Source organism: Lutjanus erythropterus, chromosome 19 (assembly GCF_056507025.1).
Source record: "Lutjanus erythropterus isolate fLutEry1 chromosome 19, fLutEry1.hap2, whole genome shotgun sequence".
NCBI classification, from domain to species: Eukaryota; Metazoa; Chordata; class Actinopteri; order Lutjaniformes; family Lutjanidae; genus Lutjanus; species Lutjanus erythropterus.
This window is the reverse complement of record NC_139335.1, coordinates 7,540,098-7,557,171: the sequence shown is the minus strand read 5'-3', so window position 1 is coordinate 7,557,171 and position 17,074 is coordinate 7,540,098. Positions and strand designations below refer to the sequence as shown.

General features: G+C 40.5%; 2 protein-coding genes across 2 annotated transcripts; both read right to left on the bottom strand.

Annotated features, from left to right (window-relative positions):
• Positions 1-512: 512 nt before the first annotated feature.
• Positions 513-5,836, bottom strand: LOC146309207 (cytosolic 5'-nucleotidase 3-like). The gene is made up of 9 exons (XM_084744795.1): positions 5,689-5,836; positions 5,154-5,252; positions 4,988-5,057; positions 4,843-4,889; positions 2,935-3,020; positions 2,761-2,850; positions 2,503-2,665; positions 2,220-2,420; positions 513-1,093 (listed from the first exon to the last, which is right to left on the bottom strand). Exons 1-9 carry the CDS (start codon positions 5,689-5,691, stop codon positions 983-985), a joined length of 870 nt encoding a protein of 289 aa, XP_084600921.1. The 5' UTR covers positions 5,692-5,836; the 3' UTR covers positions 513-982.
• A 3,192-nt stretch (positions 5,837-9,028) lies between these two features.
• On the bottom strand, positions 9,029-15,071 carry LOC146309206 (kelch-like protein 11). The gene is made up of 2 exons (XM_084744956.1): positions 14,415-15,071; positions 9,029-11,568 (listed from the first exon to the last, which is right to left on the bottom strand). The coding sequence occupies exons 1-2, from the start codon at positions 14,951-14,953 to the stop codon at positions 9,984-9,986; spliced, it is 2,124 nt and encodes a 707-aa protein (XP_084601082.1). The 5' UTR covers positions 14,954-15,071; the 3' UTR covers positions 9,029-9,983.
• Positions 15,072-17,074: the final 2,003 nt, after the last annotated feature.

Genomic DNA, 17,074 nt, shown 5'->3' with positions numbered 1-17,074 from the left:
TACTTTAAAAAATGTATGTATGTATTTTTAATTTTTGTTTTTTTTTATTTTGTGTGCCTATTTATTTTATTTTAAAGCTACTAAATTATATTTTGCATCTTTTTAACTGTCTAACCTGTTACTCACTGTAACATTGCCTGGGAAAATTCAAACATAGGCTCATTTTTATCTGATTTAGAAGAGAATCCGACATGGTGGTGGATATTTAAAACTTCTATATACAGATAGCTGATCTTCTCGCTGCTGGTCTCGTTTGTTTATGTATGTATGAATGTAAAGGCATCAGAGTGAAACAGTTAGTATCATAATCAGTTAAAAACATCTTATAGTAGCTTTAAAATCAGGTGTGGCTATCATGTCATAACTTAGTAGCACTGTCGTGTTACGCAAGAAAAACAATAGTTTCCATAAAAAATAACGCATATAGTTTGATTTACAGTATGACTACAAACTGGAAGACTTGACACTGTAATAAAATGTTAAACATTTTAAAAAATCTTCAAGTTAAAAAGTAGCTGGATATTAGTTTTATTGTAAGAGGCTGGACATCAGTTTGAGACTAAATGCAGAGTCAAGTGCTGTTTATATTGTGCGTTTTTTTTTTTCCCTTTATCATTACATCCTATATGAAGACCAAAACTGTCTGACAACACCAATCTTCCTCCCTAACAAACACCCACTTTACATGCTGCACAGTGCAAATCTGGCTTCCCTCACATACAGTAAAAGGTCCAAAAGTAAAAGTTTAACCACGAACAGCAGAGGAAGGCCGATGGACAAAGATATAAAAGTGTGACGAGGTGTCGTGAGCTGCGACTGTCCACTGGACTTGTGAGAGGTTATCTTAAAATAAAAAATGCTGACACATTCTTAGTTGGTTGTCAAAAAGCCTTTAACTGGCTATTTTCTGAGCAGGGGCCGCCTCAGCTGAAGCACCGGAGTGTCCGAAACCGAACGGCCAGTGGAATCATCCAGTCTCAGTTCACTTGTTGCCAGTGAGGTAGAGCAGTACGGCGTTAGGGACGTCCAACGTCTCATCTTTTATCAACACTATGTCATACGAGTCCAAGTAAGATTGCTTCCTCTCCTCCACCTGAGAAGAAAAGCAGATGAAAAGTGAAATTAAAACATGAGTATTTAATGGTAAAAACTATGAGCATACTATTCTCCTCCTCAGGTTTCTTAAATGTGAATATTTTTGGTTTCTTTCCTCCTTTATGACAGTAAACTGAAGCTCTTTGGGCTGTGAGCAAAACAAGACATTTGAAGATGTTGCCTTGGGTTTTGGGAAACACTGATTGGCATTTTATACACCAAACAACTAATCTATTAATCAAGAAAATGATCAAAAGATTATGTGTTAATTATTGTTAATTGCAGGCCTATTCAAGATACCTACAACTATGACTGTACTAGTGAAAACTAAATTTAAAATGTCTAAAAATGTATCCATAATGTAATTTTGTTTATCCAAACATACACTGTGACCAGGAAAAATGTCATTACAGGTATCCAGAAATTGTATTATGTAAAAAGAAAAATGCAATTTCAGATCTCCACAAATGTATCGAGGTTATCTGTTGGAATGTTTTTTCATTTGAATTTAGTAAAAACTGGGTTGTAGATATGTTTTTCCATGGTTAGAATACTGCAGATATCCAGAAAGTGTCATAATTTGTTGAAGAAAGAATGATGCTGTGTATATCTTAAAGGTTCTTTTTGACAATGAAGAACTGAATTACAGATATTGGCTCTCTGACTGAATAGCTTTTCTGATGAAAAAATAATAAGTCAGAGAGAACGTGATTTCTTTTGTCTTTCGCACAAAATGAAGACAACTCAGGTGAAGCCCGTGGCCAACAGTTTCAATGAGCGTCGACTTGAAAACGATAAATTGATGAAAAAAATGAAAAGGATTTTTATTGAAATTAAAGTTATTGGTCTTGTAATTGAGTGTTATATTGGCTCGGCCAGTTGTGTACCAAGTCGATCTGATTTAATGTGATGAAGTAATGAACTTGTCATTTACCACAGCCTTGAAAGTGCTTGAAAAGGTACCTGTATTTGATTTTGGAAAAGTTGTGGGAACCTTGAATATATAGCCAGTCTAGATGCTTGCCACATGAATTCAGGTTCTTACACTCATCTCAGGGCAGCAGGTACTGAATATTGTTACCCAGTCATGTTGATGAACATGAGAATGTGTGTATTTTCTTTACCTTGTCATTGAGGAACCCAATCTTGAGGATATTCTCCATGTCCTGCACCCCGTCAGCCATGGTCAGATCTCCTAGAGAGTCTCCCAGCAGAAGCACGTTAGGCCGTGTCCGTAGCTCCTGGAAATGGCCGGTGTTGAGCAGCGCTCCTTCCCTCTTGTTGTAGATGTGGATCAGCTCTCCTTTGAAAGCCTTCAGCACGCCCTGCACCAGCAAATCAAGAGACAAACATTATTTCCATCCCTGCAGAGGGGATCAAATCATAGTTCTGGGTGTGGCTACTCACAGACTCATCGAAGTCCATGTAGTTGGAGAAGACTTTGACGTTGGGGTGGAAGACGCCTGCCTGGCGAATAACCTCTTCTAAGATGTCTCCTATTCCAGCAGAGAAAATGAGCAGGGGGATGCTGTGCTCATGCAGGTGGTTAAAGAAGAGCTGGTAACCTTCCCTGTTAAAACATCAAAACCCCATGTTATCAAAATATTTTAATATTTAAATTATTAAACGGATTTTCTGGTCTTTAGAGGGATCGGGTTTTCTCACCTCAGCATGGCATCAGACTCCCGCACCACCGTGGCCAGCAAGTCTTTCCTGATCTTCTGCTCTACCAGTAGCTCATGGGCTTTAGTCCACCTGTGAGATGTCGGCGCATCACAATGAACAGATTAACGTTAAGAATATAGATTTTAGGTGAATTAAGGTGAATTAGATACTCACCACTCCACCATGAGGGGCAGCTTTTCCTCTATTGGTCGTGAAGAGTCGATCTCTATGGGGTAGTATGTGTTGAGCAGCTCCTTCAGCTGACAGAGACAAGACACGACAACGCTCAGAAAACTGTAACTGGCTGAAAACTTCTGGATTTCACAAAATTAGACCTTCAGATGATCTTCATTTTACAGCTTTTTGTCAGATTATACCCCAGGGATTCAGAGGGAAATCATAAGGGTGCATTTTGTGAACAATGTGTTTCTGTCCCTGATTACAATACTGGCAAAATCTAGACAATCTCTTAAAATTTGATTTTTCCCCTAAATAACACTTAAGGGACCAGTATGAAGGATTAAGTGGTATCTAGTGGTAAGCCATATCCAGAGCCAGTATTTAGTTTATCTCTTCTGGCCTACTGTGCAACATGGTGGCCTCTGTGAAAAGGGACCTGTACTGTAGATATAAATGGTTTGTTCAAAGGACACGAAAACACAACTTATTTTCCAGTGATCATACTCCAAGGAAAACACAATTGTAAATATTATATTCCATTTACGTCATAATTTGCCAATAAATTGTTGCAAGTCTTACACACTGGACCTTTAAGCAATATGTGGTCTCATTTTTTTTTTAAATGCCACACTGCAGATACAAGACTTAACAGCAGAAAGACTGCAGAAAGGAGCACTCATGTCTCTGCATTACTGCTGAACAGAATCAAGTCACAGACCATGATTCAGTTTGTTTTAATTCCTCCTATTGCCCACTAGATGGCAGACAAACTGAATATGAGTGATAGAATGAATGAACCAATGAATGAATAAAAAATGATTAATCAACATGAAATTATAAGTTAAATACTGTGTTTGTTTGTTTGTAGGCAGTCTACTGCATAAGATTTGAACATTTCTAACTTTCCAAAAGAAAACAACACATGAAGCTCAGTCCTAAAATCTAACAAGCTGAAAATGCATTATCTTTATGATGTCTCTGCTGTGGCTTAGATGTGGAGAAAAATACAATAAAAGGGACAGTTAACCCCAAAGTCAAAAATACCAATTTTTCCTCTGGCCTGTAGTGCTGTTTATCCATCAAGATAGTTTTTGTGTGAGTTGCAGGTTTTGTTTAGGTATCAGCCACAGAGATGTCTGCCTTCTCTCAAATTTAATGGAACTAGATGGCAGTAATGTGGTGCTCAGTGGCAAAAAATTACATTTGAAAGAGTCAAATTCAGTCTCTTTTTCCAGAAATCTTGATCCAGTTTCTCAAAATAATCCAAAGACCTTGTTGTGAGCCATTTCATGTAGCAACCATTTTCTTTTTATGGTATTTTCTCTAAAATAACACACTATCAATGCCTAAATAAACCAAACATATCATGATCTTATGGGTGATATGAAAAAAATCTAATGTCATTGTATTTTTGCTCAAATACCTTGATGCTGATACAGTGACAATATTGTTGGGATTACTATTGGAACTTTCACAAAACATTAACACAATGTGGACTAAATAATTAAGTGGGTAAAGGCAAATAATAGAACAGCTAGAACAGTCAATCACTTTTACTGTAAATGCAGCTGTTAAAACCAGGAACGGACAACACTTATGTTATATCACGATATCCAAAATCTAAGGCAATTTCCTAGTCTCATGATCATTACCATTGTGATATCAAAATTGCAGTAATATTGCAATGATACAGTTGGTGGGTGTAGTTAAGTAGGTAGGTAGAAAGAAAAAATCTTTGTCAACTGACAGCAAAATAATTTAGCTTGATAAACAGCACTACAGGTAAGAGGAATGAATGAGGAGGAAGAGGATGTATTTTTGCTTTGAAATAAACTGTTCCTTTAATGGTATAGAGCTTGTCAATAGAAAACTTGCTTTTTTGCCCTAAAGCCTCATTCCTACCTTTTCTTTGCAGTCCTCAGAGATAAGTTTGCTGTTGTCCAGAATATCTGCAAGTAAAGTACGCAGACAGCGATTAAGTAGGAGTAAAAACAACCTTTATAAGCATGATAACCTCAAATTACATCTTGCTTGTCAGTGAACCTACTGTGACAGGTAGGGCATCTTTTTCCATTGTATGCAAATCTTGTCAGGGTCATGTCGAAATCGGAGATCACCTGAATGAAAAATCGAAAATAGTTTTAAAAACCACACTATTCATTATTATCATGTAAAACAAATTCTACGTGGAAGAAGTGAATCATACTGTATACCTGCACGGTGTTGGAGCCAGCCCTCACCATGGACTGTAGGATCTTCTCTACCCTCTGAGGGTCCCTAATACACACTGACGGGTTGGACAACTCTGGAATCTAAGCATGGAGAGAACAGAGAAGTCATATCTTTAATGAGACAGACCGTGATTGCACAAAACGTCAAAACGCATTGTCACTATAGGCATCAAACATCCAGTCCACCTGGACAGAGAGTAAGCTAGCCAGTCAGGTGCTAGTGCCAATTTGAATCACGCACTTCCTCTCTGCCTATACAATATTTGCCACGCTGGCGCTACAGCCATGATAATAATACGTTTCGTGTACTATATTTTACTGAAACGCTCAAGCTAAGAAAGTACAATCGGTGTAACGTTAACCAAAAGTTAGCTAACTAGGTTAATGTCAGCACAATAGTACAATGCTGAGACAGAAACGCTTAGCCAGCTAGCTAGCTAGTATGCAAGTTCGCTGGTGGAGGGTGCATCCTTTTTGGTGCTTGGTATTTCCCTCAAAACCTGCTGAATAACATTACCATTTTTCTTGATATCTCTCGTCAAGCTGTTATGGTTATTTAGATAAAAGACGTGTCATCAGTCGTTTGACTGTTGATGAGCAGCTAACGTTCGTGTTGCTATGATGGGTCGCATCTAGAAGGGAACTACTATTGGCGAAACTCTCGCGAGATTTGTACGCGTCGTTTCTCACATGTGCATGCTGTACGGCCTAATAATGTTTTACAACGCGATAACGCTATGGCTGTGATCTAAGATCAAGGTTTGACAACAAAACGCCTATTTGGGTTACGGAAAGAACATGGTTTGGGTTAAATGATCGCTCTCGCGAGATCTTTCTCGGGTCTAGGGTTCCCTTCTAGGCCCCTGCGGAAGACGTTTGGTAGAGCGGTTCCGCTGCTTTCAGGTACTGTCGAAGGTGTCGGGATTTAACAGTCACACTGTAATGACAAAATATAGAGATAAAAAGTTATATTTTGTATGATTTGACCGAGAAGTGACGTCAGCTATAAAACATGGATGGAAACAGTCGAGACAGGTTACGATAAAAGTGAAGATACTTTGATGTCATGCATTCTCTGGCCGAAAGCGACATTTCTTTTCGTCTGATGTAAACTCAAAAGTTCGAACCTATAAGAAACACGTGAATGCATCACTACTACTTGTATAACTTGTGGTGGGACGGTATGTACTCTTCCCCCAAAGGCAAAGGCACTGACAAAAGGTTCCGTCTCCTCCGGGACCCTCTTCTAAATAACACTAGAGGGAACAAAAACAGGGAATTTACAAAGGTGAACCATGCAGTGAACATAAATTTAGAAATGTCTGTTTGATTTTCACAAAGTGAATCTGCCTCTGCACATATTCTTGATGCAAATAAAGTTGGGGGAAAACAGAAAGAAAATAGCTGCTACATGAAACTGCTCACAACAAGGTCTGTGGATTATCTTCAGTAACTGGGTCATGATTTCTAACTCACACCACAACAGGATAAACAGTACTATAGGCAAGTGGAAAATTATATATTTTTGATTTTGGGGTGAACTATCCCTTTAACTGTAATTTAAAAGTAGATGTAAGTTGCATCAAGGCTTCTGTCCTAAAACAAGTAAAGGGCAACAAAGCAATAATACACTATGTGGGCAACCGTCTGTCTTACAAAACAACTTTAATTGCAAGTGATGACATTAGCATTTCTTACATCCAGTATAAGGACACAATGTCAAACTATCACATGCAAAGCAAATCACATAGCTTATTCCACTTAATATTTGCAGTGCTATTTATGTTGGTCATAAAGTGGAAATGAATATCATTTCTACGCTCTGTAACCTTTATGCTGCAATAGGTGTTGCATGGACAGTGGGAATTTCTTAATGCCAGTCACAACACATTCATGTAACAATCCCTTTTCCAATAAGTCTGATTCCTTTTCATCTCATTTGTCAGTCTCTTTGGAGGGCGAAAGGAGACCACAGAACAACATGGCCGATCTCTAATACACATCCAGCTGGAAGTGAAGTACAGTAACACAAGCTTTTACGAGACATTTAATGTTGGAAACAAATCCACAAATAATGATAACATGTTATTTTTTTTCAAGGAAGATCAAATCTTACTGGCTGGAAGCTGGTTAAAACAAAGCATTTCCAAAATACAATCACCTTGTCAGATATGAAACAAATGAAATAAAGTCAAAGTGCACTGGCAAATTAAATCCCTATATGCTTATGTAAGACTTTGCAAACAATTAGATGTCAAAAGGTGCAGCTGTAGAGAAGCTCTGCTCTGCAAACAAATCATACACGCTTCTGCACTCACACATATACACATTTTCTCAGTCTTCTTAGATTAGTGGGAACACACTGAGCAATAGACTGCCAAAGTGCAAAAGAAAGGAATGATTTAGCCATTGCCAATGATTAGACAGACAGTTCACCCAAAAAAAAAATCACAAATACATATTTTCCTCTGGTCTGTAGTGCTTTTTATCCATCTAGATAGTTTTAGTGTGAATTGCAGAGTTTTGGAGATATCAGTTGTAGAGATGTCTGCTTTCTCTCCAACACGGTGGGACTAAGTGGCACTCAGCTTGTTCAAAGTGCCAAAAACTACATTTGAAATATTCAACACCCATGTCTCTTTCCAGAAATTATGACCTGGTTACTCATGATAATTTACAAACCTTGCTGTGAGCAGTTTAACGTAGGGTCTACTTTCTTTCTAGTAGAAAAAAAACTAGTTCTGGTAGATTCTACCATAGAAATTTCCAGCAAAAAAAAACTGCTCACAACAACGTCTGTGGATTATCTTGAGTAACAGGGTTAGGATTTCTGAACGGAGACACTGGTGTTGAATTTTTCAAAATGTATTTTTTGGTGCTTTGTGCATCACAAGCCGAGTGCCACTGAGGCCCATTGTATTTGACAGAAGGCAGATACCTCTATGGCCAATATCTCCCAAACTCTTAAACTCACAAAAAAAAACTATCTAGATGGATAAATATCACTACAGGTAAGAGGTAAAATATTTAGTCTGATTTTGCGGTGAACTGTACCTTTAATGCAATAGCCAAATAGAATGTTTTAATGCAAAGATAAAGATTTTAATGCAAAGGAATGATTTCATCACATATAATCACGTTTTTTTTTCTCTCATCATTTCACCTCTTCAGAAACCCGGAGTAAGATTTCAGTTTTCAAGTATTACATTAGCAACAAAAATGACAGAAATATACTCGGTACGACTGTCGAAGGGAAACTGCAATCTAAAAGCAAAACTAGTCTACAGGATTTTAAGATTAGCAGCCTCTCTGAATTCATTTATTTTTTGTTGAGGCTGCAAAGGTAACAAGGAGAGCCATTCTAATAGAGCGATTATGAGACAGGTTTCTTGTAAGTGAGTAACGTTTGATCCGATGTTCATGAGGAGATTGTCACAGTGTTACAATGAAATGAGACTTCATTAAAGGGATAGTTCAGATTATTTGAAGTGAGGTTGCATGAAGTACTTGGAGTCAATGCTGGTCAGCACGCCCCCCAGTTTGGAGAAGCAGAGACGGGCACCAGCACTGAAGCTGTGGGCAGCAACAAAATGTATTTTAGCTGCTTAAAAAAGGTTCACCTAAAAAAATAAAATAAATGAGTTCAAGTGCACGCTTCATTTAGAATATTTTCACAGCTCTACTTTGACATCAAATGGTCTCTCTTTTTTTGACAGGAAACAGCCGTTATATAAGCCAAATATCACTCTCTCCAAATCAACCAAACTCCACAGGGGAAATCTGTCAATTTTATCTTGCAGAACACAGGGGCTGCTGGACTACTTTTGTCTCGATCTGTTAAGTTTGTTTGTGTTACTGTGTGATTTCCATGTTTTGATAGTTCAGATTCACCGAAGTCACACAATAACACAAACAGACTGACAGACTGAGGCAATAGTAGACCAGCAACTTCTGTGTTCTGCAAGGTAAAATGACTGATTTCGCCTATGGAGTTTGGTTGATTTGGAGAGAGCGATATTTAGATTATATAACAGCAGTTTCCCATCAAAAAAGGCTGTCTGAAGGCAAAGTAAAGCTGTGAAAATATTCTAAATGAAGTGTACACTTTAACTTATTAGATTTTTTTTTTTTTTTTAGGTGAACCTTTTTTAAGTGGCTAAACTATCTTTTGTTGCTGACCCGGCCACAGCAGTTCATTACTTAGCTTCTGTGCTGGTGCTCCTCTCTGCTTCTCCAAACTGAGGGTGTGCCGACCACCATCTACTGTAGCTAATATCCTGACCATCGATAAGAACCTCATACAACCCCACTTCAAATAATCCAAACTTTCCCTTTAAGTGAGTTGGATTGAATGTAGGAATGCAGTTATTAATAATGCCTCATAGCCTTCCCAGTATGGGCACACAGTAAAGGAATGTAAAATATCCATATAAATGTTTACATATACAGCTTTTATACTATTTATGTACAAACAGATAAACAGCATCTTTACCAACATACTTGACAAAAGGATATCCAGTCATTGGCTGCTATATAACACTCTTATTCACATGTTTACATTCATCACATCCCTCCTCGCAGACCACCAGCTGGTCGGCACACACCTGCTTACACTTCTCATGGCTTTCAACGAATCAACCGTCAGCACAACACAGCATGAGAGGCGATGGCACAGGGTTCAGTCTGATGAAATCTAGTATGAGAGCAACACAAGACCCGCTGCATCATGTCATGAATGAGTGGGGGGGTCGATGACGATGGCTACAATGAAACGGCGGCTTGCAGTCTTGGATGGAGCCGACGCCGACCTGCTCAGCACTCTATCTGCGACTGGAGCTGCCGGCGCAGGGTGAGCGTGCGGCGGTGGAGCTGCTGCATCTGCTGCATGCGGTCTCGCTGGCGGGCCAGGTTCTGGGGCATGGGGTAGCGCTGGCAGCCGTACAGGAAACGGTAGGGGATGCGGACGTGGCAGGCGGTGGCTCGGCAGCGAGGCTGAGGCATGGGTGGCAGCAGCATCCAGCGCTTCCTCTCGGCACAGTAGCGGTAAGCCTCCTTGCGGTACTGCTTGTCCACATCGTCGCTGTTCTTCCAGCCTCCGATGATGAAGACATCCTCATCGAAGTGGCAGATGGCGGCGCCCTCGATGCTGGTGACCTCGGGTGGCAGACTCTCCAGGATCTCGTCAGAGATGCGCACGCTGATCTTCTGCTTAGCGACCTCATCCCTCACGGTGTAGCTCTTGGGGCAGCAGGAGGCCGTGTGGTAGAAGTTAGTCGACGCCACCGCCATTTGAAAGATGCAATAGTTGTCAATAAGTGGCAGGGAGTCAACATCTTGCCACTGGCGGCTCTCTGTGTCATAGCGAGTCGTCACCGTCTTCAGTCCATCCTCATTATCTGTATCAACAGGTGTGCGTGCTGTGACGTACACATAGCGGTCCTCCACGCTAACCGCCTTCACATCCCGCAGGATTTTGGGCGCAGATTCAAGATTGTGCCACTTGTCCTGCTCGGGTTCATAGACGCTGACATCTTTGAAGCCTGGGCTGAAGTTGCCGTGGCCACCGATGCTGTACAGTATATCCTTAATGCAGGTGAGGCCAAAGGAGTGCTTCCGTGTGGTCAGGTTGCTCACCTGCTCCCAGGTGTTGCGATTGGGATTGTAACGTTCCACCGTCTTAGCGAAGCCTGGCTCCATAGAGCCAGCTACGTAGACGTGGGACTCTGTGGCGGCGATGGCGTGGCCGTCCAGATGGTTGTGGATGTGCGGCAGGTTGACCCAGCGGTCCTCGTAAATGAAGTAGCCCACACACTCACTCAGGTAGTCCCCTCCCTCGGACACGCCGCCTACCACCATGATAACGTCCATGTTCTGGCCAAAGCGAGGCTGAAAGGAGGCCATGTGGGAGGACCAGAACTCCATATCAGCCGACTTGAGGTTCTCAAAGCGGATGGCGTGGCCCTCCACCGCCTCCGACACCAGCCGCAGGCAGGCCTCATTGGCAGCCACCAGCCGCTCGTTTTTCACCACCCGGGTCAGGTAGGTGGGCTTAATTTGGGGCAGTCTCAGGAGACGGAACAGCTCCTCGAAGTAGCGGTTTCGCTCCTCTGAGTTCTTCTGCACCCACTTCACCACAGCCTCAAACAGAACCTCCTCAGAATCCACCGTGATCTCCGCGTCGGACAGCCAGTCGCGGACCAGGTGAAAGGGCAGCGTGTAGAACTCGTCGTCCTGGATGACCTTGTGGAAGTTGCGGCGGATCATGTCTGCAGCCCGTAGAGCCAGTTGGTCCAGCGTGTACATGTGGGCCAGACTGTGCACCGCCACGCAGTTGGTCAGGCTCAGCTTCTTCTTCAGGAACTCACCACAGAAATCCTTCAGCTGCAGCAGGAGAAACCTAACAGAGCCAAGAGAGAAAACACAGCATGTTAGAGAGAGTGAGCTGTTCTGGATAAGTAGATAATACCAAACTGTTTGACTGGTGAGGCTGGGTCAGCATTGTTTTCTGCAAGCAGAGCACAAAATACCACTTTGGTTACACTTAATAGTAAGGGTACATAAATTCTCATGAGTTCATACATGATCAAATGCATGAAAAAGCATGTAATACTTCATGAACTATCAGGAATGTACAAGAATTAACTGCATGCCTGATTTCAAGCGAGAACAACACATTAAGTGATGCAAAAACTACAGTATTTCTGAGTTATTAATGATGTTTATGGCTTCTTTATAGGTAAGTCTTCTGTTAAAGGGACAGACCAAAGAAACTGACCTGCCACAACGGTGCACTTCAGAGTGTTGTGATCATGATTAAACTGAGCATTAATTTCTCATGTTTGTGAACAGGTCTGAAAAGGAGACTGAGGTCATGTCCTCAGTGTTTTTCTGAATCCTTTTACATATTTTCTCTGGCCAATATTATTTTTTAAATGACAAATTCAAGTGACAAATTGCTAAAATGTCTGTGTTGTATCATGATGCTTTGTGAACAAGGGTTGACATCATCTCTCCCACAGAGCTGAACAGGAACAGACAGATAGTTGTGCATTCAGCGATTACAAGCAAAATGTTTCAGTGATACCTTGTTTATTTGTAATTTGTTGATTAATAATGAGAAATACCTCCACTTTTTATTTAGTTGTAATTAAGAATTACATTACAGTGTTATATTTCTTATTTTAAAGAGCACATCAGGTTTATGCTTGGTATGTGTCGAATTTAAAGGTAACTTTTCAACAGTTCAATACAACTCCCATGAATCTGCGAAACAACTTTGTAATTTTCTTAACTTTGCTCACCTGCTGTCGCCTGGCATTAGACTTATTATGGCTGATTGTTTGTATGAACTTGAGTACGAGTGTCAGATCACCTGTCAGGTAAATTAGGGGAAACCCTGCTCTGCTCAATTTGTTTGTGTGATTTCAATAAGAAAATGAACTATGAAGAGTCATAAATCGGCCACATTTGTGACTTTGTGTTTAATTCTAATTTGGTTTTGATCCATGTGTTGGCACAGGTGTGATTTACTTAATGATTATTGTTGGTGGCATCCCTGAACCCACAGAGTTAGGAGTCATGACTTCAGTATTTCTAAAATTCAATTTACGGCCCCGTTTGTGGCCCTTCAAGTGCTAACCTGTCTGTGTTTCACACTGATGAGTAACAATGATGAATGGTGCCATAATTGTGAAATTGCACGTATTAACCATTTGTTGCTAATGCATACACGTTTACAAATTCTCTTTCCCTTAATAAATAATTTATAAATGAAATGAAGTCCAAAATTCTAATAATCTGATTTGCATTTGTATCCGAATAAATAATGCCTAAATATACAGAAGGGCTGACTCTATTTGAAGGGCCGCAAACATGATGAAGTCATGTAGAAGTAATGCTTTGGTTAATCATGATGCACTTGGAATTCAACAGAAAACATGAATACTGCTGTAACAGGTCAGTTTTTGCCCTGCAGACTTACCTATGAAGAGCAGCATTAAAGGGACAGTTTGGATTTCTGATGGCAACTAAAGCAGGGAAAATATTATAAATATAATGCACACTTAAAAAAGGTCAATCTACCTTGTCCAAACTGTCAACCAGCAGAAACACAGATCATATGTACCTCTTAAAACCCTACATCGAGTAATCTGACCTATCCCTTTAATAATTTAGGAATAAATTAAATACATTGCTCTTGCATTAAGTCATGCATGAGACACTGTTATTCTTGTGCATGATAGTTCATGAATGAATTCATGTCTGAAGTCATGCATTAATTCATGATAATTCATGTGTCCATACTATAAAGTGTTGCAAATACTTTTTATGCAACAGAGCAGCTGCTGACGACTCGTGCTTTGACTGTCAAAATCACTGCCTCGCCCCGACACACACAAACACAAACGTGACTGTAAACCAGGGATACTCAACTTGTTTGACCTGGGAGCCACTTCTGCAAAATGACAGGAGGCCAGGGGCCAATTAATAAACAAACATTAATATAACCTTATATATCTTTGTGTTTAACTTGGTTCAAGGATTCACAGGTAGATTTAGTGTTATTTCTACATTTAGGCCTAAGAGCTGCAACTGCATCGATTCAGATTTCCCAAAATGATACGAGTCAATTCACAAGGTCCCAATTATTTTGACTAAAATTGTGATATGTGACATGATTAGTGGAAACTATCAGGTTTGCATTAAAATTTTCATGTTCACTGAAAAAAAAAGATTGTGCTGATGTAATATTTATTGAGGTCTGGACCAAATAAACACGATTTTTAGGCCAAATCATCTATGCAACACTACAGTGCCTCATTATAATGCTGTTTTCTTTCTGTCTTTTGATTCTGGTTCTGCGATTTGGATATTGCAATTGGCCACACTGCTATTTTATTGCAACTGTGATTAACTGTGCAGCCGTAGATCAAAATGATCCTAATTTCTGTCCAACTTTTGCTCCTCTTCAGCTGATAGTTGTCCTCTCCTGCAGAGCTCGGTGTCTGATCCTCCTGCTGTTTGCACAGCATGCAAGGCCACAACACAAAGATCAATTATCCTCTTGTATGAATCAGACAAAACTGGTATATCTACCCCTCCTTCCTGGGAAAAACAGTGTGAATCCATGTATTTTCATTGTGAATTAGGAAACAGTCGGAGGGCCACCAGGCAACATACTGGGGGGCCATACTTTGACCCCAGGGCCGCAGGTTGAGTATCACAGCTGTAAACACATCATACCTGTCTGCTAGCTCCAGCACTTCATGCACATTGCAGGTGCTGACGCGTATTTCTCCGGTGTACATGTACTGGATAACACTCTCCACCGTATCTGGGTCTGGCCCCAGCTCGGAGCTCCACTCCTTCATCTCCACCCGTCCGGACAGGGACTCGGAGAACTGTCCTCCCAGCAGAGGGGTGAAATAATCGGTGGCCGCAGCCAGGACCGACCTGTGGGCGGAAAACTCGCAGCTCTGGACGCTCCCGGCTGCCACTCCGCTGCTGAAGGCCAGCGTCACGTCGCAGAACAAGCCCTGCTTCCTCTGCTCGTTCTGCCGCCGAGACAGCTCCGAGCAGTGCGAGGACGACGTGAAGTCCTCGGTCTCTTCCGCGTCCCCGTCCCCGGCGAGGGCGCTGGGTGTGCCGGTGCCGCCGCTCCCGCTGCTCCTGGCGGAGTCCTCCGGGTTGGGGACCGCCGTTGCCATTCTGCTGGAGGTGAGCAGTGGTGGGAAATGAAGTAAACTAGAGAAGGAAAGCAGGCGACATACGCAGCCACACATACATGGAGTCTGACCAGAGGACCACAGCGAAGTGCGTTTCGTGTTGGAAGCTCCACATTTAAAGGGACAGTACACCCGAAAATCAAAATGACATATTTTAGATATCGGTCATTCAAATTAGATGAAACTTGATGACACTCGCTTTGTGATAAATCAAATAAAATGAATAAAACTGCTCACCAGCCAGGGTGTGATTAACTTTTTCATAAGTTTTTTGTAAATGTATTTGTTTGTTTGTTTGTTTGGCGTCCAAGCACCAGCATGCAAGTGGAATTTAGTCCCATTATACTGGAAAGAAGGCAGACATTTCTTTGGCTGATATCTCCAAAACTCGTCAACTCACACCAAAACTATACATGGATAAATAGGACAGGCCAGAGGAAAATATGTATTATATGTATTTTTGATTTTTGGGTGAATTGTCCCTTTAAAGAGAAACAAAGTAATCTCAAAGTACCCACTCTATTGTATTAAATATTTTAGAGGAAAATATTTAGTATGAAATTAGTCAAAGGTTTATATAATAATAATCATCATCATCAGCAGCAGCAGCAGCAGCAGCAGCAGCAGCAGCAGCAGCAACAACAACAACAACAACAACAACAACAACAGATGAATAGCTACAAATACATAATAATAATAATGTCATCACGATGCATACTAATAAAAATGAACTATTGTTTATAGACAAGCTAAAAATGTACCTTTGTCGCTGCTTCTTATATTTTTTTTATTAACAAGATAAATTTAGTGTACAGGAGACAGAACACAAATCAGACACAGAAGAGCCAGGGGTGCATTACATTACATGACATAAATCATTAAAAGATATTAGATGTTTTATAGCCTTTTTATCGGTGGAAAAGTAAAAAAAAAGTTTTTTAATATTGTTCAATGTCTTTCAAGAAAACAACAAAAACTTACTTTTGTGAATGGAAAATGTTGCCATTATTGTTAACAGATTTATTATGAAATATGATCAATATGATCAATGACAAATCAGGGTCTTGCCTGAATTTCTTGGCGTGAGAGCAATGCCAAAACAGGCATTATTTTAAAGGACACCTCCGTAATCTTATTTGTGATTAAATATTTATAGGGAAACATCCAGGCGTTTCTCCATGCTGTTGACAGAGTGACTGAAGCGTCAGGAAACGACGAATGCGGAACCAACTTCAGTTTGGTAAACAGTCAATCACTGACATGCGCAGTGGATGAAAGGCGTCACCGCGTCGTTGACGTAGGTCGGTGGCAGTCCCCACTGCTGAGCTCTGCACATGGGAAGAAACTTGCACTGACATGTATGTGTTTTGCTCTGCAGGCTCAGAGAAGGTCGAACTGCTCAAGCCTGCAATAACTGCGCAGCCTTTGTGTGCATGTTTACAGACCGTGTATAATTACAGTGGATCTCAAAGAGGTCTATAAATCTAAACCACAGCTATTCTGCACATTTTCTGTGCTTTAATGCATTGTGGCTTGAAATAACACCCCACTGATTCATTTTACTACAAGACATTTGACTAGAAAATCACAGGCATAATGTTGTTGGCTTTGTGATTAGGAGTGCCATTAAGACATTTTATAATCCTGCATAACCTATACTGTGCAGTTATCCTGTGCAATATATAAAAATATTTATTTCAGACAAGATAGAACATGATATTAAAAGTAATATTGTGCATGATAATGAACATAATGTTGCACATGATTATGAACCTAATATTGCAAATTATAATTAACATAATATTGCACATGCTAATGAACATCATATTGCACACGATAATAAAAAAGTAATATTGCAGATAATAATGAATATAATAATCCACATGACAATAATAAGGTAATGTTGCATTGACAATGAGAAGTCATATTGCACATATTAATGAAAAGTACATGATATTAAAACAATGACATGATGAAAAGTAATATTGTAAATGATGTTGAAAAAGTTACCGAATATTGTTCTCATTCTGATGCCTCAGTGTTTGTTACTGCAGGAGGGGGAGGACTTAAGTCCTCCCCCTCCTGCAGTAACAAACTGGCCACTGATAGTAAAGACCTCCTCCTGTGGTGGTCTGTGGTGCTCCTCGATGGTCTCAGTCTACGGCTGGAGGTGTTCTG

Bases quoted from the DNA above. Each gene is read 5' to 3' on its own strand.
- LOC146309206 (XM_084744956.1), bottom strand. From the start codon at position 14,953: ATGTGTGGCTGCGTATGTCGCCTGCTTTCCTTCTCTAGTTTACTTCAT. The intron at 11,569-14,414 runs GTATGATGTGTT...TGGCTCTGTTAG, and splicing joins GTGCTGGAGCTAGCAGACAG to GTTTCTCCTGCTGCAGCTGA.
- LOC146309207 (XM_084744795.1), bottom strand. The intron at 4,890-4,987 runs GTAGGTTCACTG...CTTTACTTGCAG, and splicing joins AAGATGCCCTACCTGTCACA to ATATTCTGGACAACAGCAAA. The intron at 2,851-2,934 runs GTGAGTATCTAA...GACATCTCACAG, and splicing joins CTGCCCCTCATGGTGGAGTG to GTGGACTAAAGCCCATGAGC.